The sequence below is a fragment of the Vipera ursinii genome (assembly GCF_947247035.1).
Source record: "Vipera ursinii genome assembly, chromosome: 14".
In the NCBI taxonomy this organism is placed as follows: Eukaryota; Metazoa; Chordata; class Lepidosauria; order Squamata; family Viperidae; genus Vipera; species Vipera ursinii.
The window spans coordinates 1,600,258-1,626,106 of NC_139527.1; the positions used below are offsets into that span (position 1 = coordinate 1,600,258).

Genomic DNA, 25,849 nt, shown 5'->3' on the forward strand with positions numbered 1-25,849 from the left:
CCTCCTCTCCGTCCCCTCCCTCCAAGCTCCGCCGCCCTGCCAGTCACGTGATCGGAACTGGGGCCCCGTCGCTTAGCAACCGTCGCCACAGGCCTGGGCGCTTCCGAGGTGGGGAAGGGGCGCGGGGGGGGGGGGAAGCGGGTGGTCGGGGGTCCTTGGGCTTGCTTAACATTTGGGGGGGGAAACTGAGGGGCTTCGTTTCCTCCCAGCCTGAATGGGAGGGGGCTGCGCTGGGCCCCCCAGGAGGATGCAGTGGGGAGCCCAGGGAGGAGCCCGTCCCCAATTGGAGGGAGAGGAGGGGGGAAATTTCATTTTCCCAGCGGAGGGGAGGTGCAGCCCAGAAGGGTGCAGTTATCCCCAGCCAGGTTGTGGATGAACATGGCACACAGTCAGCTTGTAAGGAGGAGGGTGGCAGAGAAATGTAATAAATGAATAAAGAAATAAAGTAGTTGGAGGGGACCGTGGAGGTCTTCTAGTCCAACCCCCTGCTCACCCTTCCCTTGTGGATATGGCCACACAGTATGGGCAAGGGGAATCCAGATGCTGTATGAGGAAGAGAGAAAAAGAAAGTCACCACCGATGCAACAGAAGAGGAAAAACCCAAGGCATTAAAGCCATTTTTTTGGTTCTAAGAAATGCTTTCCTGCAAATAATGGCCTGTTTAAATGGATATAAGAGTCTTTTTTTGGGGGAGGGGGGTAGCTTTAATTAAGGAGGTATTTTTATTTTAATTATTTTTCACTTGTTTCTATAATTTGTCAGCTGCCCAGAGTCACCTTGTAGGGGAGGTGGGTCATATAGACGATATATAGATAGATAGATAGAGAGAGAGAGAGAGAGAGAGAGAGACAGACAGACAGACAGACAGACAGACAGACAAAATGGAGAGCATATTAAAAAATGCTGCAGCTCATCCAAATGGGGACACCTCTCCTGCAACCCCAAAGTCTGGGGAAAGAGCTAGATCTTAGCTGCCTTTCTGAAGACCTTGGGGCCAGGTGTGGTTGAAGAAACACCAGGTTGTGGAAGGCAGTGGCCATTGAAGGTCCTGCCTGACCCACCCTGCTTTCCTGACGCCTTTTGCTATTTTAGTGGATTTTCGAGAGCCTCCGTAGTACCGGCAACTTCTCCTTCCTCAACCTTTCAATCTCTTTCTCTTTTTTTCTTCTCTCATGCAGATCCTTTTCTAGACACCATCATGAGCGACCAATTAAAATTCATCGTGGAGAAGCTCAACAAAGAGCCGTTCAAAAAGAATTTCAACTTAATCACTTTTGATTCTCTGGAGTCAATGCAGCTCTTACAGTTGCTCAGCGATGTTCTGGGCGAGATTGACCCCAAGGTACGTCAGACTTTATCAGGTCAAAAATGTCTGCTTGGAAAATTTGTTGGTGCCTTATGAGCTGGAAGTGCCTGCTCTGTTTCCCTCCCCCCCCCCCCCGCATCTTACAGAGGGGTTGGACTAGATGACCCCGGGGAATCTTTTTTCACCTTTGCGGTGATGATTCAGTCTGATAGCTTGATCCTTTAAAGTAGTCTTATCCAAGCTGGCCCCAGATCTGGCAAAGGCTGGGCTGTTAGGGAACTGTGGATGTTTTGGCCAACTTATCTGCAGGGTGTCAGACTGTGGAAGGCTCATATACCAAAAACAGATCTGGCTGGCTTAGTGCCTTGAAATGGGGCCCTTTTCTTCACCTTAATAGAGTTAGATGTGCTAAGACTGTGCCCACATCTGACTGCATTCCTAATGTTTTCACTTACGGGAAATTGCATAGAACAACCCCAGGCTGTTAATATTCATTATATTTGATCCATTTAAGCTGCATGCAGTAATGAATTTTATTATGTCAGTTGTACCTCAACTACGATTAAACCTTTCAGCACATTGTTGACATTAGAGAAGAGTTGCCAGAACACACCGCGAAACGGATGCTGACCCTGCTTGGCATTCTTAAATACAAGCCTCCAGGAGGTACCTGTGACTTGTAAGTAGCAGTAATAGTAATAATAAAAGTAATGTCTTAAATGTACATACTTCCCAACTCTCAGTGACTCTGAATAGTTTACAAATTACTAAAAACGTTTAAAAAAACAGAGGAAAAAACAACCCTTTTCGCAAAACACACTTAGGATTGTTGTAAAATCAGCTGTTGTTTAATGCAATACTATCTCTTATAGAACCGCCAGTTTGGTAATTTACGTGTCACATAACACTTTACTGTTATTGTTGTTTATTAGATAATCTGAATTCTGAGGACTAACTGTGTTGAGGTGTTGAACGTAAGGATGGGGACAATCATGACGATCTTACACAGTTTGTTTTGTATTTATCTTTCCACATCAGCAATAGTTTATGAATATATGTGGGAATAAGTCTCAATAAAATCAGTTGGACTCCGTTTCCAAATGACCATTATTGATTTTGAGATTGATTTTGTTCAGGCTGGATTGGACTGCTGCTGCGTATACTGTATTTATTTCAGCTCCCTTTATTCATTCTACTTAACGCTAGAGGGTGCTACCGTTTTAACACAAAGCACCAGAGTCTTCCCCCCCCCACCAAAGAGCTTACAACATAAAATGGACAGTGCAGCTTCAATTGATTAATGGCAAATTGGTCGCTGCTTATTAGTTAATTTCTCTGAACGGCAGCCATGACTGTATGGTGGAATTTGCCAGGTTTATCTGAAGAGAATGGCATTTAGCAGGGTTCCAGAGCTAAATTAAACCGGGCGTGTATTGTGGCCAGCTTTTACAGACAGCTTCTCAGACACAGTTGCCGAGAAAGGGAGATTTTAATTCATTTGTCTGAATAGATACAGGGGGTTGGGCCTTCATCGAGGCACTGTCTGTGAGGGCAGCTGGGGAGGAAAACTGAAAGCATAGAAATTAGCAGCTTGTTGGGAAAATATTTTTAAAAAAAGCTGACCAAAATTGGGAGACGGTTTGATTGATGAAGAATCACACAAGAAACTGGTGCCCTTGAGGTTGAAAAACTGATTCAACTGACCCTCAACCTTTCGATAGCTAGGCAAGAAAACTGCTACTGTATTTTCTGGCGTATAAGACTACTTTTTAACCCATAAAAATCTTCTCAAAAGTCAGGGGTCGTCTTATACGCCGGGTGCTGAAAATAGCCCAAACCCTATAATTTAACAGGAAATGTAGGGGGTCGTCTTATACGCCCAGTCGTCTTATACGCCGGAAAATACGGTAACTCTTGGCTGCCACTATTCTTAATCTTTGAACCATTTCATTCCTGTTATTGCAGGAGCGCCTTCCGACAAGGCTTAGTTACGGGGAGCAAGCCTGTCATTCACCCGGTCCTGCATTGGCTCCTTCAGAGGACCTCTGAGCTCAAGAAAAGGTCCTACTTGGCCCGCTTTCTGATCAGGGTCGACGTGCCAACCGAGTTCCTCCAGGACGACACGGTGGCTGATACGAACAGACAGGTAGCCTTGACCACATATTTCTCATGCCGTATGCAAGAAAGATGGGCACAAAAAAAAACCTATTCAGGGCTGGCTTGTGAGGCAGGCAAACCAAAGGCAGAGCATGGACAAACCTCTTTGGGTTTGTTTAAATGTGTCCTAAGGAAATGCTTGACAAGTTTCCATCTGCTGAGGTGAGCCCTAAGATTTTGCGCTCTCTCTCTCTCCCTCTGTGTGTGTGTGTGTGTGTGCATGCGTATGTGTGTATGTATGTATGTGTATATACACACACACACACATTAATACGTAACAGTTACGTATTAATGTATATCTTTTATTTTGAGGGGGCTAGAGATCATGTTTTATGTCATCTCATTGCAACAATTTTATGTGTGCAGTTGCTTTTGGTTTTTTGTGCTTTGTTCTTTCAAGGCAGGCCAAAGGTGTTTGGGGGTTTCATTGAAAAGGTTGGATCCCTAAAATGGGTCCTTTCAGGAGACAACTTACATCTATTAATTTGTTGACCTGTGCTTAGATCAGGGATCACTCGGGATATAACTCAAGTAGGCACGATTGTGCTCATAATTAATGGGATTATAATTTCGGCATTAGAGATCACCTTTTTTTTCTCTTTGGCAGTATGAAGAACTCATGGAAGCTTTTAAAAGCTTGCATAAAGAATGTGAACAGCTCAAGACATCTGGCTTCTCAACGACAGAAATAAGAAGGGTAACAATGCTGAGATTTCTGAACAGCTGTTTGAGCGTAGAAGCCCCAGGGCCATCGACTTTGCCATGATCTCAATCAGGAAATGTTATAATTCACATCCACTATATCATGACATTATTTTGCAATGCATTATTATGTCATGACAGGTACGGTGTCACGTGCCCCCTCGCCTCTCCCCACAAGCGCCCACATTTTTCAATTCCCTGGGAAATAATTTTATTATTCACAAAAACAATTGTATTATTCACAAAATGGCCTTGTTAAAGAAAATGGTTCCATTTCAGTTAGTTGAATTTTTAAAAATGTATCTAGGCCAGCACAATTTTAACGCTTGCTCTGAAAATGAACATAACATTTCTATAAGCAGGTAAAGCCACTTCGGTCTAAATTTATATTGACATCCTGCTCAGAAATATTTTAGAAGGCCACTTGCCAATTCACAACTACTTGGTTGCCTGAAGTCGAGACGAATTGAGAATTGAAGTCCCTGAGAATTTATAGAAACCTTGATTGATTTCTGCACCTCCACAAATTCTATAAAAGGTTGTCCAAACTTGGCAACTTTTAAGATTTGTTAATTCTGGGGACTTCAACTCCCAGAATTACTCATTCATAGCTGGCTGGGGAATTCTGGGAACTGAAGTCCACAGGTCTTAAAGTTGCCGAGGTTGGACATTCCTGCTATTAAGTAAGGCCTAATTCCTCCTTTGAACATGTTGGCTTGATTCTAATTGGCGCACTTAAAATAACGCAACTGGAACCCTGAGCTGAATTGACTGATATTCTCTTTGTAGGGATTTCTGCTTTTCAGGGCTGAATGTTCCTTCACGCTTCCAATATGCCACTGATTTGTGTCTGTGTTGCAACCAGGATATCACCGCAATGGAAGAGGAGAAGGACCAGCTGATGAAGCGAGTGGAACGCCTGAGGAAGCGAGTAAGTAAGTGGGCGGAGTGGCTGGCAGGTTTCACTCAGGAATGCAAACAGGCATTAAGGTTTACAAGCTGTGAGTCTGGAGAAGGCATCCGATGTCTCCCAGGGGGAAAGGCAACCTTCTCCAGGCAGGCCTCCAGGACTTCCAAAGATCTCGAAGCCTGAGGAGATGACAGCTCCTCAGAGCCTTGAGGACAGGAAAGAAGCATGGCGCGAACCTGTGAGACACATGATCCCTCCGACGGCTTTCTCCGCTCACTGGCTCGGCTTGCCCCCTTTCTCCCCAGGTGGAGACGGTGCAGAACCATCAGCGGATGCTTGAAATGGCCCGACAGCTCCGGATGGAGAAAGAGCAGGAGGAAAATCTCACCCAGCAGAAGCAGGAGCAGAAGAACCAGGTACCGGCCCAACTCTTCTCCTCGGCGTCTTGGGGTTCCTCAGAGATGCCAGCGTTCTTGTTGGTTCGGCACGGGCAGCCCTTGACTCACAACAGCGACTGTTCGAAATTACAAGGGCACTTTTCACACTTACGCCCCGTGGTAGCATCCCCGTGGCCGCACGATCAGAACTCAGACGCTTGGCAACTGACTCGCACTGCCGACGGTCGCAGTCTCCCGGTATCTGGCGAACCCTTTCGTGACCTTCGGACACGCAAAGTCAGATGGGGAAACCAGATTCGGTTAACAACCGTGCTATTCACAACGGCAGCGGTTCATTAAACAGCTGTGGCAAGGGAGCTCGTAAAATGCGGCAAAATTCACTTAACAAATGTTTCGCTTAGTAACAGAAATTTGGGGGCTCAGTCGTACGTTGAGGACGACCTGTATTCTCCCCCCCTTTTTTAAACTGGCTCTTAAGCTCCCAAGTTGTGGAGAAATCGGGGTTCGCATGAACTCCCTGCCTGCTTCCCTGTGCTGGACCTCGGGGAGCAAGGGGCCTTGCTTGCCAGCCTCTGCCATCTTCCTCTTGAGTTCACAGACGAATCCCCTGAGCTTGCTAGGAAGATTTTCTCCACTTTCTCCATTTTCGCCAACACAATGTTAACCGGGTCCATTTTTTTAAAAAAAGTAAATAAATGAAAGTTGCGCAGAGTTGGCACAACAGGTGGACAGTTTGTCTTGCCAAATCTGCCATTTCAAGGTCCCCTGGTTCCTGGAACAGAGAGTGCTCTGTGTGTGTTCTCCATCTCTTTAGCCACTCTTTCACAGAGATTCCCTTTTTGGTTTGGCATGAAGCTATATTTCCAAAGAATCAGGTGGCTGAATAACCCCCTGCTTATTTCACCCCCCACTCCCCCCCCCCAGCTTTTTCACGCAGAGCAGCAGCTAAACCGAGTCCGACGTCAGCTCAAGGATATGCGTCACGCAGCCGTGGATTCAAAGCCAGAAAGTAAGTGGGAGTCTTCCATATTCCCCAACACACACACACACACACACACACACACAGCCTTCTGGTGGTCTGCCAAAAACGCTCACTTTAAACAACCCTGCACTAAAAAAGCAAAAGCTATAATTCCCCCCCTGCCAACCCCTCCGAGTTTACATGTTTTCATTTTCAGGGTTTGGCTTGGTCCAATTTCACAGCTTCCTATTTCTGTTTCTCTCTGAGAAAACCATCGCAGTGAAGGGCTAGTAGGGTCTTTTTTTAGGGAAACCAGATGGATCTGCTCAAAGACAGCCCGCTGCCCTATTTTTAAAACTGAAGCTCCGAAAGATGGCCTTTCCTCTTGGGTTCCAGCAGGCCTGCGTGGTTTGTCCCCTGCGTAAGCTGGACTGAGATACCCTCAGGTCTTTCCTGCTAAGAACTGATGACATCAGCTGTTGACAGAGCTGAATAGCACTGAATGATGGTCGTCTCAGATTAAGTGCTTTAAAGACACGGGGATTTTCAGTTGGAGTGCTCTGAGTTATCGCTGCGGATAGGCAGAAGGTCGGGAAGCCTGGTTGAGATCCCAATTAGCCTCTGAGCTTGCTAAGGAGCTACTTTATACCAGCAGAAGGAGTTTGCAGTCTTCACCCTGCTTGTTTATTTATTTATTTGGTAAGCCCAGACTATATAAACTTGAATAATTTTGACGAATGCAATCAGAAGCCCCAAATCTTGCAATAGGCCTCATTCTGCTGTAGAATATTTTTTTTTCTTCCCCTGGCAAAAATGAAAACCACCGGTGTTTATAGTGTCGACAGAACGACTTAAATCTTTGGTCCTTGTCTCTGTTATTATCAACACGAGGATTAGAAGAATTAGATTCAAGAATGTCAAAACCCAAAAAAATCAGCATACAGCTCCCACTTATTTTTGCAGATGGTTGACAGGAGCTTTCCAAACATCACCAGCAAGTATTCTGACTTCTGCTTTGGAAATCGGGCGTAAACAGCCGGGGCCTCTCCTGTGTAAAAAGGAGAGTGTAAGGGTGTAAGGGTCCTTCTTAAAGAGGACCTAGAGAAATATGCTGAACTACATTGGTGATTTAATCTTCCCTTGCATTTGAAGCGTCGCTTGTTTTTTTTAATGACTTGGAACAGGCCGTCCACGACTTACAACAATTCATTTAGTGACTGTTCAGAGTTACAGTGGCACTGGAAAAAAAACACTGTTTTTCACAGTTACGGCCTTTGAAGCATGGCCATGATCACGTGATCAAACTTCAGCCTCTTGGCAACTGACTCATACTTAACGACAGTGGCAGCGTCCCGGGGTCACGTGGTCCCCTTTTGCGTCCTTCTGACAAGCAAAGTCAGTGGGGGAAGCCAAATTCACTTCACATCTGTGGCAAGGAAGATCGTAAAAAAATGAGGCAAAACTCCCTTAACAGATGTCTCCCTTAGCAACAGAAATGTTGGGCTCCGTTGCGATTGTAAGTCAAGGACAACCTGTAGCAGCCAAAAAAATTCAGGTACAACGGCTGACCGGCTGGGGAATTCTGAGAAGTGAAGTCCGCACAGTCTTAAAGGAGGCAAGGTAGAGAAATGCTGGCTTAAAGAACTTCCTTGTTCTGGTCCAGCATCTTAGCTCCCATTCTGTACTGGCTCTGCAACATATAGCGACGGGGAAGGTTTGTCCCTGGATGATGCATTGGTGACTGTTTTGTCTCGTTTTGCAGGCACAGCACCAGCCTTCTCGAGGGCCTTAAGCCTCGGGAGAGAAGCGCTATTCCTCTTGAACTGAACTGCAGGCAGTTGGATGGAGATGGCCACATCTTCCTCTCTCCTTAGCGCACGTTCCTTAGCACAGCCTTACAAAAACAACCTGCCTCTCCCCCCCTCCCCCCCCAAGTGTGGGCAGATGGCTTTTTTTTTGTTCTTCTTCTTCTAAGAAGAGGTGGGGGAAAAAGCGACTCCGGATGAATACGAACTCACAGCTTTTCGCACGTAACGATGCCGCTGGCAAAATGGCTCTCGAGGGTCCGGAAGCCCTGGGCAGGGTCTGGCCTCAGACGCTCCACAAAGAAGCGTTGGAAAAAAAAGACGATGAAGGGTAAAAGGCAACCCTAAAGTAGAGTTTATTTTATTTTTATTTTTCTCTCTCCTCTGGCCTCCTTGCCAAAGTTGAGATTCTTTGAAGACGCTCAGTCAAACTCGGGGAAAATTAGGAGAGCTTTCGGTCCCCGGGGGGGGGGGGTAGTCTCACAGTCTGAAGTGGGCAGTTTTCAAAGTAGACCCCACCCTTCCCCCCCACCTCCATGTGTGCATGTGGGAACAGTCGCTGAATGGCAAGATTTTCTGGGTGTCTCAGGACCGGTTGCAGTCACTTATTACATTATTATTATTATTATTATTATTATTATTATTATTATTATTATTATTATTATTATTATTATTATTTATCACAATGGACGGGGGGGAAGCTGGTGTGTGTTTTTTTGTTCCTCTCTGAAAATGCACGTCTAACCTGCTTTTTGACACCAAGAAATGGATGGCTGATGGTTTATTGACTTACAGGAGGAGAAACGAGCATCCCTGAAATATCAAACCAGCCCCAGAAAAACGGAATTAAAACCCGTCATGTAATTTTGGCTGGTGCTATCCATCCCTAACAAGCCATGATGATGCGCCATGTTCTAACAATAAGCCGTGTCTCCCAAAGCTTCCGAGGACAAGCTTGAAATAGAAAAACGCTCTGGGCGTCATAGAATCGGAGCCGTCGTGCCTCTCGTCCTTTTGCAGGTTGTGAGCTTTCCAAGCTTAGGAGAAATGTTGGGTCATTCACCAGTGACTCTGCTTTGTGTTCCTGCTGCCCATTAAAGCCACAAGATACAAAAGTTGGAAAGACCTGCTGTGTCTGCTCTGTGGAGAAGAGCTTGACCGATGTTTCTCGATGTTGGTGACTTAAAAGATGTGTGGACTTCAACTCCCAGAATTCCCCAGCCTTCCTCCAGTTGCCAAGGTTGAGAAACACTGGCCTAGGCTGAAAATTCTTCTTTCATTTTCTATCCCTGTTCAGGAAACGGGTGGGTGGGTGGGGGGAAATGACATCTCTTTCTACAAAAATCTCTGTGCTTTGGGGTTTCTCCAGCTTACTTTTCCTATGCTAACATGCCGTATATTTATCTCTGCAAATTGAAACACAGGGGACCTCCCTCCTTATTGGTTCCCACAGAAATTAATGCAATCTGCCGCTTAAATAGCTGGGTCTAAATTACAGTTATTACAGCCTGACGCTAAATGGCCCTTCTCCTCCCTTTGTTTAGACACAGGCGGATGTGAGGGTTTTTGTTCTGCTTTCTTGTTCAGGCTTAATGAAGAGTCTAGAAGAAGAGACAAAGTTCAACACTTATTTGGTCTCCGAGAAGTTTCCTAGAGAGCTGGAAGCGAAGAAACAGTCCTTGCTGCTCTTGCAGAAAGTGGTGGCTGAGCCAGCCATGGGCCAGTCCGATCTCAACGAGCTGGAATCCAAAGTAGGTGGGCAGGAAAATAAAATGGGTAGTGAAACGTCTGCAAAAAAAAAAAAAAAGAAAAAGCAGAGAGCAGCAAGGACCCCTCATTTCAATCCTGAGCTGCAGATATTCTCCTTAATAGGGAAAGTAACACACACACACACACACACACACACACACACACACACACATGAACCAACTAACAAACCTGCTGTTTTGAAGGCCACTTTAGACCAGGGCTGAGGATAATTGCTAGGAAGCATGGGAGCTGTAATCCACTCCCTTGCGAAGGCCTAAACTGGCTTAACATTCGCCCTCTATTACAACTGCCCAGGCATTGTCCACATGCCCTGAAATAGATGGAGGGGGTCATCTCAGGATAACCTTGGCCTCCGTGGGGATTATCCCAGGAGACCCTTTTCAACATTCAGGAGCTGGAACGACAAACCGTCCTCATTCATGAAGTGCCAGATGATTGGAAAGTCAGTTTTCTCCCTCTGGGTTAATAAATACACGAATCAATATCCATTTCCTTATCCGCACAAGCCTCAAAGAAGCCGTGGTAGCTAAGGTGCCATCAGGCTGTTTGTTTCTAGTAAAATATCACCTTGAGTGAGGAGCAAAGTAACAGGTATTGGTGAGCGTCCCTCTTTCATGGTTTGACCGGCTGAGAAGCAGTGGAGCGAGGTGGAGGGAAACCAAGAGATTTACAGAGAAATAGACTTAAATAGATTTACAGGTGCAGCTTCCTGCCCAGTAAAACGCCTTGATTTATACAGTGTCATTCTAACCAGTGGGAATGAACCAGAAGGCTCTTGTGGTGTATCTTTATTTCAAAAGATAAATCACAGCAGTCGGGATGGGGAAACTGAGACTTTAAAAGTATGGATTTGGCTGTAAAACTGGAGACGGCCTTGAAACCAATCTCGTTTAAGTAGGTAATATAATAGCTGTAGTTTAGATCTGCAGTCCCAATGCAGCCTCCTCACCCAGTATTTTCTCAATCACCAGTTTGAGCATAGTTAATAACGAATCATTGTTCCAGATATATCTTCGCTTTCACAAGACTCGTCATTATCTGGTTTTTGATAGAATATAGGCAAATTCAAGCCACGAATGCCTGCCCGTTCGCTGAATTTGTGTAAGCAGAGGTTGAACTGCACCTGTTATGGGACTTTTAATTGGGATTCCTGAACTGAGCAAGTTGTTGGACTCCGTAGCCTAACAACCCCCTTCCGGCTCTAGAATTTTGGCTTGACTCGCTCGCTGACAAATGGTTTTAACCGCTGAAAAGGACGCCAAAATGAAAAACAGACGCTTGCCATTTGCTATTTTAGAACTCGCCGCGTAATTTTAGAAGAGTTAACTCAAAATTCCAGAAACCATAAAGCCACCTCATACGAATCTGTTATTGAGAAGTTAGCCTATTTCTGGAACCTGATTTCTGCCTGCAAACTTGGTTTGTGTTTATGACCCTGTCCTATCATTCCAGATAAAGGAGGTCAATGCCCAGATCAATCAATTAACTGAGAAGAGGATGATGAAGTATGAACCGATTGACAGTAAATTTTCGATGTACCGGCAACAGGTAAGAACAAGTTCTTTGCAGGAGAAGCACGAGGAGAAATTGAATAGAGGTGGTCCTCGATTTATGACCACAATTGAGCCCAAAATTTATGTTGCTAAGTGAGACGTTTGTTAAGCCTGTTTTGCCCCCATTTTACGACCTTTCTTGCCACAACGGGAGAAGCCAAATTCGCTGCAATTAGTAACATGGCGAATCCGGCTTCCCTCTGGACTTTGCTTGTCAGAAGATTGCGAAAGGGGATCACGTGATCTTGGGACACAGAAACCGTCATAAATATGAGTCGGTTGCCAAGCGTCTGAATTTTGATCGCGGGACTGTGGGGACGCTGCAACATCGTAAGTGTGAAAAATGGCCCTTTTTTTCCCCAGGGCCATTGTGACTTCGAAAGGTCCATTAAATGAACTGTTGTAAGTCGAGGACCGTCTGTATTGCACACTAAAATCCCACAGCCTTTGGGGCTTGAAGCCTCGCAGATTTCTCCACATGGTGGAAATTGTGCTCGTGTGCCTCTCGTGATGCCAGAGCTGTTAGCCAACCATAATTTAATGGGTGGGACAAGATACAATTTTGGGTAGTTAGTGCCTGTGATCCAGGGCCTTTTGTGTTTGTGAGCCTTGTGTTCCAAGGCTAAGAATGCTACATAATGTGCCGGCACAAGAGGCCAGTTGGCTCTTTCTATAAAGTGCTGACCTCCCTCGGAGGAGCCATTCCAGGAATTCAGGACTCCTCACTTAGTCTAGGACAGGTGGCATCTCTGCCCAGTTCCACGGGACCCTTTCGTCGGCTTTCCTGGAGTGCCCTGGGCGTTTCTTAACACCATTTGTCGCCATGGGTCCAGTTGGGAGAAGCAAAGGGCTTGGATAACACCCAGACTGAATGGTTTCAGCCAGATGTTGGAAGGTACCTTCAAAATTACCTGTACAGTGGCAAAAATCTGCCTTTTGAATGGCTAAAAACACCAGCCTCGGCTTTCATTTGAAGGCCTTTGTCACATAAGTGGCTGCGTGTTTTTCCCTGTGATATTTTAGATGTAATACGTAGTTCTGCCTTGAATATTATTTGTTCTTGCGTTAGATGTTACATATCAGTCGGCTGTATAGAAAAACTGGCCTCCTTGGGCTTCTAGAATCCAACAAGACCTAAAACAAATGTAATCCACAAGTCTTAAAAGTTGCCAGCCCTGATTTAAATGATAACGTGCAAATGTGTCTAGCATACTGCTTCCCGGGCAGTTTTTAAGGTGTGTGGACTTCAACTCCCAGAATTCACAGCCCCAGCCTGGCTGGACTTCAACTCCCAGAATTCCCCTGCCACCTAACCTGCTGCTGAGATTGGCATCTCCGCTCTTTTCACAGCCTCCTCCTCGTCGATTCCCTAATACCGAATACTAAATTCCCTAATACTAAACACCCGCAGGCCTCCATCATTTCGCGGAAGAAAACAGCCAAGGCAGAGGAACTTCAGACCGCCAAGGAAGAGCTTGCCAGCCTGGAGAAGCAAATGTTCCAGAAGTCGAGCCAGGCTCGGGAGCTGGACGGGACAGAAGTCTTGAAAGGCGATGAGGTAAGGACTCTTCAGTGAGGGAAGCAGCCATTTTAGAAAAAGTGGCTTGGGGGGGTGTCCCAAGATGGCTTCCCTTGTTATCTGGGAGAATGATGAGTGCAGGACTTACTCCACGATCTTGGCATCTGTAGTTCTCCAGCAGACATGTTTCAAGCCAAGCGTTTGTAGGAGCAAAGCTTCGGGAAGTCTCTGTGCTTTGCGAGCCTCGTGCCAGCAGTGGTTACTACACAGCAGCAACATGTCCCACCACAGAGGCGAAGGATCTTATCTGTTGTCCCTCCGTGAGGTTTTAAGTACATCACAAAAAAATTCCACGTTGTCAACACATCTAGTGAGAACCATTAGTTGAGTAGCTTAATGTGGAAATAAATTAGAGCATGGAAATGGGAGAATTAGCTGCTGAGTTTATGGCCGGATTACTGGATGGAACGAAGAAAAGATGAAGACGTACACAACTCACAGGCTCGCTTCCCACGATAGCTATTGGTTCTCAGTCACGGCCCCTTTTTCGAAGCCATCTGAGCTGTGTGTCTTCGCCGCCTTTTTTGACTGGAGTGCCATCAAAGAACAGGGCTGCCTTATGAGAGCCACTAATGCTGAATAACCCCATGTATTGCAGGCTTGATCCTATACTGTTGTATATTTCGACCCCCCTCCTGCTCTCTCTTTCTACCCAACGAGGGATGTTTTAAATCTCCTGACCCCAACAAAGGTATCTGAGAGCAAAGAAGCTCGGGGCTGAGTTTGACCTTGGTGGAAGTTATTTTGATTTAGCACCATTGGATTTCGCCCTCCTCGTTGTTGTTGTTTTAACCTTCTGAGGGCTCTGAAAGGCTCCGAGCCACAAAGCAGCAGTTTCTTTTCAAGGAATCAAAAGGATGCTGAACCAGCGAGTCAGGAGACCTGAACCCAGGTCTTAAGTCATGATGACGTGAATGTCCTCTTGCTGGTTTTGGGACTTCCCCGGGATTCCTTCCCAGCTGCGAGAAAGCGGGAGAGTGCCAGCCTAAAGACCCACTGCTTTGAGACAGGCCATCCTTATGGGCTCGCAGACGAGTGCCAAACCTGGAGCTTGCATTAATGCTTTAGACATGAAGTTGGAGCCGTTAATGACTTGCGATGAGACTCCAGTGGCTTCCAGCCTGCCGCTCCCGCCTCACGGGCTTGAATTGCTGGCCTGCCTGATGGCCTCTCTCTGGCTAAGTTTGGTGCCCCAATGAATCAAGGCCTTTTCTGCCTGGACTGCTACATGCCAGCCATTGTATCCTCAGCCGAGGTCTTAACACCTCCTGGCCAGAAAGGTCAGCTGAGGCTCATGGTTTTCCCCCGTTGGGGAGGAGCAAAGACCCGCCTTTGTGCAAGCAGCAGAAAAGAGCGGGTGGGTTTATTTAATAATGGGGCTTTTTTTTTTTTAGGGAAACTGGGGAAGGTGTGCGAGGGCTAAAGCAGAAAGGAGGGCAGCGTTAATAGGAAATCCAGGCCAGGCTGGGAAGCTTCTGCCTGCAGCTATCAAACCGTAAAAATCGGGGAATTGCATGCCTGCATGAGAGAGAAGGCGAGATGGTTCAGTTACAAGTGATCTTAGGTAAATCGGGGATAATTTTAGCTCCCTTTCACGGTACATTGTACTCTTCACAGTTGAAAAGTTCCCGGGAGGCAGGATTCCTGGTAGGTGGGTTGTTTTTTTCCATTCAGGAATTAGGTCTTTATCCCGTTTTTATAAGTAACAAAGAGGGGGATGAACATACGTAATACTTCTTCTTCTTCCTCCTATTTTCCCTACAACAACAAAAAACCCTGTGAGGTAGCCCAGAATCACCCAGCCAGCTTTCGCACCTAAGGCAGGACTAGAACTCACCGTCTCTTGGCGATTGGCCATCGTGGCGGTAACGATAAAAGAAATGGAGCAGCAGGCTCGGTCAAAAGAGCCTTAGACGTGGCCGGCGGGACTGGACCTTCGGCCTTTGTGTCTCTCCTTTGTCCTTCCTTTGGCATCTTGTTAGCCAAAGTTAGGAAGGAAAAAAAATGGACAGATTAGGCTTTTGGGTCACCCTAAAAACTGAAGAAGGATCAGCAGGTTTATTGGAAGCCACCCGAGCGTGTTCTGTCACAGCAGCTGGATGCCAGAAGATTTTTATTGAAAACCCAAGCACTCCGAAGCCAGAGGTTTCCCAGATGTTTCCATTTGTTCAGAACTGGGGTCTCCAAGAAGGCCTCCAGCTAAATTGAGAGCGAAGCTTTTAAAATAAGGCAAACTCCATGCCGGCAAACGGCAGAACGAGCCAGAAATGGCAATTACTCTTAAGAATTGCCTGCCTGGCCCATCTAAAGAACGCATCCCATTTTTCTTCCATCAGAGTAGGATGGAGTCAGGCACATGGGCATGGGTGTGGTTTCCCGGTTGCCTTCCTCTTTCCCCTTTCTGGTAGACATTGAGGGGGCTTATTTTCGGTCACCGAGAAGGGAAGGGACCCTTAAAGTGACGCTCCCCTGCAGCTATCGTGAGACTTGTTGAGTGAGTGATTGGTCCAGAGCTTGTCACGGCCAGCAATTTGCTCTCTTAATTGCCTGCCGAGCCCTTAGTACATTAATTGGATGGGCAATAAAACTGCTCCACTGTTTTTTAGCGTGAGGCTTCTGCAAACTTTATTCTAGGGCTCCCCGCTGAGATAATGAAGGAGAGTCTTTTTTCATCTCATTGAGGTGGCGGTTGGGAGCTTAATTTTTGTCTTTTTTTTGTTTTTGTTTTTACTTCTCCCTTTCTCTTCCCGAGTTGGGGTGGGAGAGGAAACTAAAGCAAGTGTTAACTCTCTGGTTTTATCTACCTCTTTCACCAAGTGAGAAGGCTGAAAGGAAGAGTGCTTTATGGAAACTGGGTTTTTTAATCCAGCTTGGGCAGGCGTGCCCCAGTCAAGATACGGAAGAGTCCCCTTTCTGGCAACGTTCCCTGTTTCACCTCAAATCTAGGGGAACTCTCTCATTTTTCCTGCTCTCCGTTTCATTTCTTCCACATTTGTTCTACAGGACTCCTGCTGAAAAATCTCTTAACCTCTCCCCCTGGTTGGGGGGAGAATTGCAGTCGGTTCAACAGGATTTGGGAAGTTAAAGGAAGGCAAGGATTTGAGAGGGGGGGGCATTCTGCAGGAGTGAATTTGCATCCCAGCCAAGCAAAGGAAGAGCAATTTAGGCTCATGGTTGAAAGCTTGAAGTATTTCCGTTTTTCTGCTCCGTGCAACAGCACTGTGGTATTTTCCCCCAGTACCTCTCCAGGTTTTTCAGATTGGGAAACAGCCACCTTGTCATGAACTGGAAGCTCCCTCAGGCGATCAGACATAGCAGTTTCCGAAAATTGGGACTGAGGTTTGGTTCGGGCTGCTTTTTAAAGGGGTTTGTGGGGAGGCAGGTTTGTTGTTTTTTTGTGTGGTTTTTTTTTTTGGAAGTCCATCGATCCTTGTAAACCTCCACAAGCAAACAGAGGCATTTTTCCTCCAACAGGCATTGCATAAAAATACCTTTTGGGGACTCAACCTGCTTGGGTTCCCGTGAATGTGCACCGTAACCCCCGACAAGGAGTTTGCATCCTGGCATTCCCCACTGACATCCAAACAAGCAGGATTTTCCTTCATCCCGTTGCCTTGTTGTCACGTTGTGCAATTCCTGCGGCCTTCCCCTCAGCATTGTTCCGAGTGGTGTGGGCAGTAAATAACAGTTGTTCTTCCAGCAGTCGGGACCTTGTCTTTTTAGAATATGAGAGGGTTTAAAATACAAAGTCTGGCTTTGCTCTCTCGCTGTAACGTTTTACAGCTTTTGGTTTAAAAATAGTTGCAGGAGCCTAGGAAAGCGGAGGAGACCTTGGCAAAAGGTGGCAGATGAACTGGCATGATTTGAAGATGGGCTCTTTGCCCGGGAGACTTTTTATAGCGCATACAGTTATTGGCGTGTGGGGTTCTCACACCAGGTTCATCTCGGACTGTAAGAATTTGTTCTTCAAAAGGGACGCAATGTTTTACGCTGGGGAGGGTTTTGTGCACCCCAGATCTGTTTTGTTGCGTTTGTTTTTTTGACATTGAAAAGCCGAACCAAGAAATGCAAATCCTTTAGTTTGGGGGAGGTATATAAAACACACGAATGTATCTAAACGCCCATCTTTAAGGGTGAGCTTTCTATTTCCACCCAGGAGAGCTTAATTCCTCGATTTCTCTGCCTTTTGAAAGAGAAGGGAGGGGTGACTTCTGTCGTCAGGGCAGGAGCTGGACCCCAGTTCTTTGAATGGCCGAGGATTGTAACCCTTCTCATTTCAGTTTAAGCGGTACGTTAACAAGCTCCGAAGCAAGAACACCCTTTACAAGAAGAAGCGCCTGGAAATAGCGGAGATCACAGCCGAGTACGGCATCTTGCAGAGGACGGAAGAGCTCCTGAAAGAGCGGCACCAAGACATTCAGCAGCAGTTGGTGATTGTCCCTCCGGTCCTTAAAGCCGGACCGCCTGGGGGGGGGGTTGTTGGCCATCTCAAATTCCAGAGAGGATCCTGGGGAGCTCTGGCGGGGGAGACGAGGAAGAACGGCAAACTCATTAGCTAGGTTTATGCAACGTGGCTTGTTTGATTCATGCGTGGTGGAAACCCAGCCAGTTGCGGCTTAGTGAATAAGTGGGAATTAAACCATGGTCTAGCGGGCGTGAATCCAGCTGTGCTGTCACAGGCTGAAACGTAATTGCGGACAGCCAGGTTACCATGGCATTTCACATCCCACTGGCCACTTCTGTGATTATTTTCTTCTTTGCAAATCAGCTAAGGATTGTAGTTGGTCCAGTGTTTAAAGCTTTTTATCTTTTAAAGCAGGCGGCGTTTAAAGGCCTGTGGGCTTCATCTCTCAGAACCCACCCTGTGTCCCCAGGGAGATAAGATTGGCCCCCACTTTGACACTCCTTCGCCAGGCCCGGCCCAAGACGTGGTTTTGCCAACAGGCCTGGGGACCCAAGAGCAGGATGGACACCCCCCCCTCAAATGGCTAATTTGATTGTCTGATTGTTGTCACCGGTGTGTGTGTGTGTGTGTGTGTGTGTGTGTGTGTGTGTGTGTAGTCCTGCTTTTGATTGCTTGTTATATTGGATTTTTATCTTTGTGATCCACCAGGCGTCCCTGATGCTGACTTGGGAAGCCTTTACATTTTCTTAAATAAATAAATAACAAGTCGGATCCTGGAGCTTCTGGAGAGCCTCTGGAGCCTGATCCCTCCTGACAGTCTTGTCTCTCTCCTCCTTCCTCTAGCAAGCCATCGAAGACAAGAAAGGAATCTCCGGGTACAGCTACACCCAGGAGGAGCTGGAGAGGGTGTCGGCCGTCAAGAGCGAAATGGATGAAATGAAGGGCCGAACTCTGGACAACATGTCCGATATGGTACAGTCCAGAGGCTTTACAAGGGCAGGGGGAGGAGAATGGGCTGGCCTAACCCTCCCCACCCTCTTCCAACCCTTACAAGAGCCCCGGTGGCGCAGTGGTTAGAATGCAGCATTGCAGGCTAACTCTGCCCAGAGCCAGGAGTTCGATCCTGACCAGCTCAAGGTTGACTCAGCCTTGCCTCCTTCCTTCCGGGGTCGGTAAAACAAGGAGCCAGATTATTTGGGGCCATAGGCTGACTCAGTATATACTGGTAAGTCTTAAGGGTGCTTGCTTACTGACTTCCTTCTAAATGTGGTAAGTTCTTCCTGGTCTACCTTAGCTTCTGTTGAGCAGCTTCGCTCCCAGCACTGTCACCTTTCGCCTTTCCATCCAGGTGAAAAAACTGAACACCCTAGTAGCCGATAAAAAGTTGAGCTTGGCCCCGATCATCAAAGACCTCAGGCAGCTGCGACAGAGGTGCCAGGTGAGTGCAGGCAATGCTCAGGATGCGGCTGGAACTTCCCCACTTTCCCACAGTGCACTGGGTTGCTTTCGGGAAAGGGGGGCTCAGAAACGTGAACTAAGGTCCTTCCCCATTTTGCTTCAAATGCAGCTCAAGTCAGAAACTTCCCTGTTGCACCACGAGCGCCGTGGGGAATTCCCCCATGGCTGCCTTAAGCGTGCTACATCTCTAGGCTTCTCCCACACGGCGAGGCTCACGGGTCTCTTGGGATTATGTAGGTGCCTCTGCGCACCAGTTGCTGAGGTCAGACTGCGAGACTGAGCCCCAGGCCACCTGCCAGGGCCCACCTGTCGTGTCCACCCACCTTTTCTCCTCTCCAGGAGCTAACCCAAGAATGCGAAGAGAAGAAATCCCAGTACGACAGCTGCGCCGCTGGCTTGGAAAGCAGGCGTTCATCCCTGGAGCAGGTAGGCCAGCAGGAGACAGGGAGAATTCCTCTCCATCTTGCCCTTCCTGTTCTATACACACACACACACACACACACACACACACACATAACGGGCTGGATTTGTACTAAGGGATGTTCAGGTTTGGAGTTCAGCAAAACAGATTTATTTGATGGAACCCTGTGTTCCAAAATGTAGCCTCTGCTCAGAGTTGTGGCTGTAAGATACGATAGCGACATCCAATCCCTGCGTAGACCAATTAAATCTCCCAGCCACCGTTTCAGGTTTTCTTTTGTCCTCTTTGGACAAAAAGGGAGGTAGAATATTTTAGGAGCGAGAAGCTCACCTCCTTCAGTCATTGTCGGTCTCCAAATCAGTCAAGGACGATGGGTGCTTCCGTCCAACGGCATCAGGGGGAGGGGGGCTTCCAGGAACCTTGTCTTGCACCTCCACCCCTGCCCGGCTGATCCTCCCCCTTCTTCAAAATGTCCCTTTTCTCCTCTCAGGAGGTGAAGAGCCTTCAGGAGGAGCGTTTACGGGAAGAAAGCAACTATCACCAGGTCAACTGCATGAAAATGGTACGCTGGTGAAAGAAACTCGGGATTTTTCTGGGCAGGAAGGTGGGCCGGTTGAGGCCTAAGTCCAGATGTTTCTTTTTTTTTTTAGATTCTCGAAACCCAGCTGCAGCGCGTCAAAGACGAGATGAAAATGTACGTTTCTTCAGATCAGCAGGAAAGAAAGAAGGCAGTCAGGTAGCGGGCACGGCTATTAAATCCGTAATAACGACATCATCGGCATTCACACAATCCCGATCAGTCATTTGCAAAAAGCAGCTTAACTCGGAACAGTCTACGCCCTGCGATGGTACTTTTGACACCGTCAAACAGCTGCCTCTCCCAGCTCCCTGGGAAGGGCCAGATAGGTGAATCAAAATGCCACACCCAGTGCGAACGTCTGGCCGAGCGTGTGGCGAACCATAAAATAACGGATGGCTGGTTTCCCCAAGCCTTTTTAAAAATGGAAGGGGCATTCTGAACCACCCTTGGTCGAGTTTGCCCAGAGTGCAGTGCTGCCGTTCTTTAAGCTGTGTTTTATCGAACAAGACAACAATTGCTAAATTTCCTCCCGTTTACAAAGCTGCTTTTTGCTATCTCCGATCCTGGCTTGTTAGTCTCACTGTTGCTTGTGAATCTTCTTCATGATCTCACAAGATCAATGGAATAGCTTGCCCTGACGGAGTTATGGGTGCGCCATCACTGGAGATTTTCAGAAAACAGACTGGACAACCATTGGTTGGTTTCCTTCCCCGAGCAGGGGGTTGGACTGCAAGACCTCTAAGGTCCCTTCCTAGCCCTAGGGTTCTATATTCCGTACTCCATAGGGAAAGGAGTCTGCAGCGGGCGGACATTGCATGACGATGCCCACAGATGTGGTGATGTTCACCCTTCCACGCTTCTGTCCCAGCGTCTGACGCTGGCAAGCAAGCAGTGGGTCGGTGTCATGTCATCGCAGGACAGGCTTTGCCACGCATGCATGGCGTGGGGACGCCCGTGGCCTCCCAAATATCAGCTGCAAAACACCGCTTGTGTCACTTGGTCACTACCTAGAGCTCTCCGTTTATGGCGCTTAAACAGAAGGGCAGCCAGGGACAAGGAGCAGATTACATCTCCAAATATTTGCAGTGGATTTATTATTCTGTCTGAAGGAAGGAAAAGAAGCTGAGATGGAGGAGGAGGAGGAACAGGCTGGGCAAGAGGATAGCAGAGTGGATGTTAGCGAACAAATTCTGAGCAGCTCCTGTGTGTGTGTGTGAGAGAGAGAGAGAGAGAGCTTAGTGGTTGTGTGTTTTGCTTTGTTTAGGAGTTGGCTTGGCGTGTGGCATTCTTGAGACGCATCTGCTTAGCAGTCTTAGGCACTTTAGAACAATGTTTCTCAACCCGGGCCACTTGGAGATGTGTAGAGTTCAACTCCCAGAATTCCCCGGCTGGCATAGCATAGAATTCTGGGAGTCGAAGTCCACGCATCTTCAAGTGGCTCAGGTTGACAAACGCTGCTTTAGAGTGATTGCTTTGTAGATAATTTTTTTTTAAAAAAAAACTTTGTCGGGGTACCTAAGGATAACCTTCTAAGTTCTTGGAGCCAGTGAGAGTCAGGAGGAAAAGGCAGAACTTGTTTATGGAAGTCCAAACTGACCACGTTGCTCCTCACCCTCCTCACTTGGCCCAGTTCCACCCAGAGCATTGAACGCCGGAGAAGCACTCTCACCCATCGCAAGGGGAAAGCCTCCATGTTTCACATACCTGCCGTGTCCAGCTGTAGCATTCCTACATTTCTGTGAAATTTACCACCCCATTAACAAAGGCTATCCTGTTAGGGCTGAGCGTGTGAGCCCAAAAATTCCCAAACCATCCAACTTCTCTTTGTCAGAGGGTTTGGACAGGCCAACAACCTGTGCAGCCCAGCAAATGACTTTCTCAAAATCCTTCGGTAAGCCCTGGAATGGGAGCTGCATTCCGACAACCCATAAACATCGGCCCTGCAGTTGGGAACCAGAAGTTCCCTCGTTCTCCTGATCCCTTCCCCATCTCTGTTCCATGGAGTCAGCCGTCAGGAATGCAAAAAGTTAATTTGACTCTCTAAAAATAGCTTTCGCTTTTAAAATTAAGTGGCATTCCTTCCAAGCATCATTTTAAATAGCCAGGAAAAGAAAATAATCTGGTTTCAGGAGCCGGGTCTTTTTTTTTTTTAAAAAGCAGAAAAACAAACAGATCTGTGATTCCTTGGAGAGATCATAAGGTAAGGGTCTGGAAGGTGAGGACCCTCCTGTTGCCAACAGAAGCGAAGACCCCGACCTCTGAGTAGAAAATGCGTTCCTGACGCAAATCCCGTCTCCCATCGGAAAGTGCCGTGGGGGTGGGGTGGGGACACAAGTGGGGGCGGCCTGGAACGTTGAGAATAGAGTGAAGGTCTTGGCAGTAGAAGGGAAAGGAAGAGGGTCCAGATTTGGAGTTTAGTCTAAAAAAAATAAAGATTAGAGGCAGTCGATTCTGAGCATCGCGCTCTATTCCAAAACGGGTGGGCTCTCCGTCATTCCAAAGACCGTATTGCTGTTATCCTGTGAGCTGTCCTGTGTGTCACCTGCCTGAAGGATCTCTTGCCAAATGACACAGCCAAAGTGCTGCCAACAGCCTGACATTGCGATACAACCCTTGTCCTTAAATTGCTTATTTTCCGTAGGGATCAGTATTCCAAGATGATCACAGAACAAGAGAACCTTGGAAAGGTAGGGGTGGATGAATAATATTGATTTCTGTTTCATTTCCTCTGTTTAGACCAGGGGTGTCCAACCTTGGCCACTTCAGGATGTGTGGACTTCAACTCCCAGAATTCCCCAGCCAGCAACGCGGGGAATTGAAGTCCACAGGTCTTACAGTGCCCATGGTTGGACACCCCTATTTTATACGATGCCTAGTGGGCACAGCTCCTAAAAACCATTCACTTTTAGACTCCGAGAAGTTGCCTTCTTAAAATAAACTATACAAACAGTTCTGAAATCAGCTTCCTCCAGATAAGGCCTGAGCTACTGGACTGTCACATACAAAAGGCATCTTCTGCAGAAGCCTCAGAAGACATTGCTTTGCCAGATCAGTGGCCCACACAGCAGTTGGCTTCAGATAAACCCAGTATTTAGTGGCGCGCTGTCCTATTTTTACGAAAAGGACCTACAATCCATTTTCTATCCCTCGGTTGGCAGTTGGCCTTGGAGCAGTATGTAGAAAGAACTAATTTTTCAAAAGAACTGTCTTTGATGTTCTTGCAAACCGGTCTTGTTGCTCTTCCCAAGGAGATCTGTCTTGTAACTTTTAAGACAGTCTCAAATTTCCAAAATGTGATTTTAATCCGCTCTGCAGTCTTGAGCTGAGGCATTATCTAAACTTTTTCTGATGTTGTTTAATGCAATCATATAAACATTTTAAAAATGATATACAGGAAAGGAAAGCCAAAAAAGAAAAAGGAATGAAGGTATTTGGAAGCCTTTATATACTTTAAAACTCTATTTTGGCTCTGGAGTTAGGGTTAGTTGAGGGATTGCTTTCTCTTTCTCTTCTTCTGCCTTCCAACTCTACGTTGAATTATATCATTGATTCTATTTATGTCTCTGCCTGCCTGCCCATCCATCCATCCCTAGAGAAAGTACTAATATATAGCACTGATATAGCATGGATGGTGTTACCTAGTTGGGTAATGAAACATCTGCAAGAACACAAGCTTGGAGAGCATCAAGGACCCTGTGCAGTAGAATTTCATTTCATTCTGAACCAAAATAGTTGGCTCAATGGAGGCACACAGGGACAGTAAGTAAATAAACCAACGGATCAGGACTCCTCCTGAAACAGCATCTCCCTCTCTCTCTCCCTCTCTCTCTCTCTCTCTCTCTCTCTCTCTCTCTCTCTCTCTCTCTCTCTCTCTCTCTCTCTCTCTCTCTCTTTTAAAAAAAAATATCAGAAACTACGAGAGAAGCAGAAAGCTGTCCGGGAAAGTCATGGCCCCAACCTGAAGCAAGTCAAAATGTGGCAAGATCTCCAGCTTCTGATGGAATGCAAAAAAGAATGCTTTCTCAAGCAACAGAACCCGGCCTCGGTGGGCCAAGTCATCCAGGAAGGCGGAGAAGACCGCCTGATCTTGTGAAAGGTGCCCTGCCTGGTATCTAGGCCATCCGAAAGAGTCATTTTTTCCTCCAGCAAGTCTGTTGCAAATGTCGGCTGGGCTTTACGATTGTTTCAATGCAAATGAGATGTCTTGATTTGCCATGCTTCGGGAGTTTAGCTAAAAAGTTCTTGACTCAACTAGAACGTGGTTCGGCGGGGGGGGGGCTTCGTTTGTTCCTTCTTAGAAAGAGAAGAAAAATCTTATTTTGCTGATGGGTGGAGCGCCCTTCCTTCCCTCAGTTAAAAAAATCAGTTGAGTGGTTAAAGTATGGAGAAGGTACGCAGATAAAATTCCATTCAAGTTTTAAGAGGCGTTCTAGAGAAGCAGACAGGCAAAAAAAAAATCGGGATTAGGATAGTGTTGAGATCGGGGTGTGTAGATGATTTGATATCAAGCCGGGTTCAAGTCACACAGGTCCTCAGCAACTCGGGAGCATAATTTTCACCACCTGCTTCCTTTTGGCCCCAAAAAGTGGGACCACTTCACTCCTTAAATCCCCTTTCACAATTCCAGTAACCAAGTGGAGGAAGGACTTTTTGAAGGAAAAAAAAACCCGCACAGACAAAATACAAGGACGTTGTGGACCAAGCTTCTTGTAGCCCACCAATATGTAAACCCCGATGATCTTTGCAGGCCTCGATTCTCCTCAGAGCTGCTGAAAGAGCCAAATACAGAAGACTCAAATTTCCTGAATTCTCCTGGATGCAAACTAAAGCTTCAGCACCAAAGAATCTGACCTCCTTCTTTCTGCCTTTTCTCATTTTTGCTTGACCCTTAGTGAGCCTACTTTGAAGTCTTTTCTTTTTGTGTTGAATTTTTTTAAAGATTCCCCTCTCGGGCGTCTTAGGTTGCTGAGATTGCTGGCTTCCTTGTGACGTTCTGCACGCATGCCCTGTCTCTTTCTCCTTAGCCCCAAAGACAATAAAGTTATTGGTAGCGTAACTCTCTTTCCAAGTTGTCTCTGGGAGCTCATTAAATCTAATCTCCGCGGAAACCAAACGTTTTGTTTTCTGCGTAGAACTCATCAAACTGGTCTTGCTGAGCCGTGCAGATGAATCGTGTAGCGTCCGTGTGCATTTTTTTAGATGCCCCGTTGAAGGAAGGAAAATGGAAGAGGTTATGCCTAAATAAACGTATAAACGTGAAAAGCAGCCTTCAGGGACCGGATTCAGATCTCACCTGGGCTAAGAAGCATCGTGCTCCCGACTGGGCACATCGTAGCCTCCAACCTTGGTGGAGCAGTGGGCTGATGCCTCCTTAAGTAACACCAGCTGCCTGCCATTAGTGCAGGTTCGAGTCCCACCAGGCTCAAGGTTGACTCAGCCTTCCATCCTTCCGAGGTAGGTAAAACGAGGACCCAGATTGTTGGGGGCAATTAAGCTGACTTTGTAATAATGCCACTTGGGGTGTGTGTGAAAGCCCTAACAAGCAGGCATATACATAGAATGAAGGCTACTGCTAAGCTTGTAAGCTGCCCTGAGTCTTCGGAGAAGGGCGGGATATAAATGGAATTAAAATAAAAATAAAAATAAACCTTAATGCCCTCTTCAGGGAAACATTGGTGTGAGTGAGGGAACGCAAGTCTAAAGGCAGTAATTAACCCTGTACATTGTAGAAGGCCAGAAGCAAAACCAGCATAAGCCACCACAGGAGGGTTAGCCTCATTTAGGAAACGGCCAGCGAATCGTAGACTCCCCGGCCTCTATTCGGGTGTCTTTTGTCCCTCGCTT

The 25,849-nt window shown here is 46.9% G+C and overlaps 1 protein-coding gene across 1 annotated transcript; it reads left to right on the forward strand.

Moving 5' to 3' along the window:
• The first annotated feature begins 48 nt into the window (after positions 1-48).
• Positions 49-25,068, forward strand: IFT81 (intraflagellar transport 81). Its single transcript, XM_083373900.1, has 19 exons — positions 49-108; positions 1,179-1,342; positions 1,882-1,985; positions 3,272-3,452; positions 4,071-4,160; positions 5,031-5,096; positions 5,381-5,491; positions 6,398-6,482; positions 9,827-9,990; positions 11,462-11,557; positions 12,974-13,120; positions 17,422-17,571; positions 18,390-18,518; positions 18,895-18,984; positions 19,344-19,430; positions 19,916-19,987; positions 20,076-20,161; positions 22,647-22,692; positions 23,916-25,068. The coding sequence occupies exons 2-19, from the start codon at positions 1,199-1,201 to the stop codon at positions 24,096-24,098; spliced, it is 2,031 nt and encodes a 676-aa protein (XP_083230026.1). The 5' UTR covers positions 49-108; positions 1,179-1,198; the 3' UTR covers positions 24,099-25,068.
• The last annotated feature ends 781 nt before the right edge of the window (positions 25,069-25,849 follow it).

Coding starts and splice junctions, on each gene's coding strand:
- IFT81 (XM_083373900.1), top strand. CDS start 1,199: ATGAGCGACCAATTAAAATTCATCGTGGAGAAGCTCAACAAAGAGCCG. Junction 3,453..4,070: donor TGGCTGATACGAACAGACAG/GTAGCCTTGACC, acceptor TCTCTTTGGCAG/TATGAAGAACTCATGGAAGC. Junction 9,991..11,461: donor TCAACGAGCTGGAATCCAAA/GTAGGTGGGCAG, acceptor CTATCATTCCAG/ATAAAGGAGGTCAATGCCCA.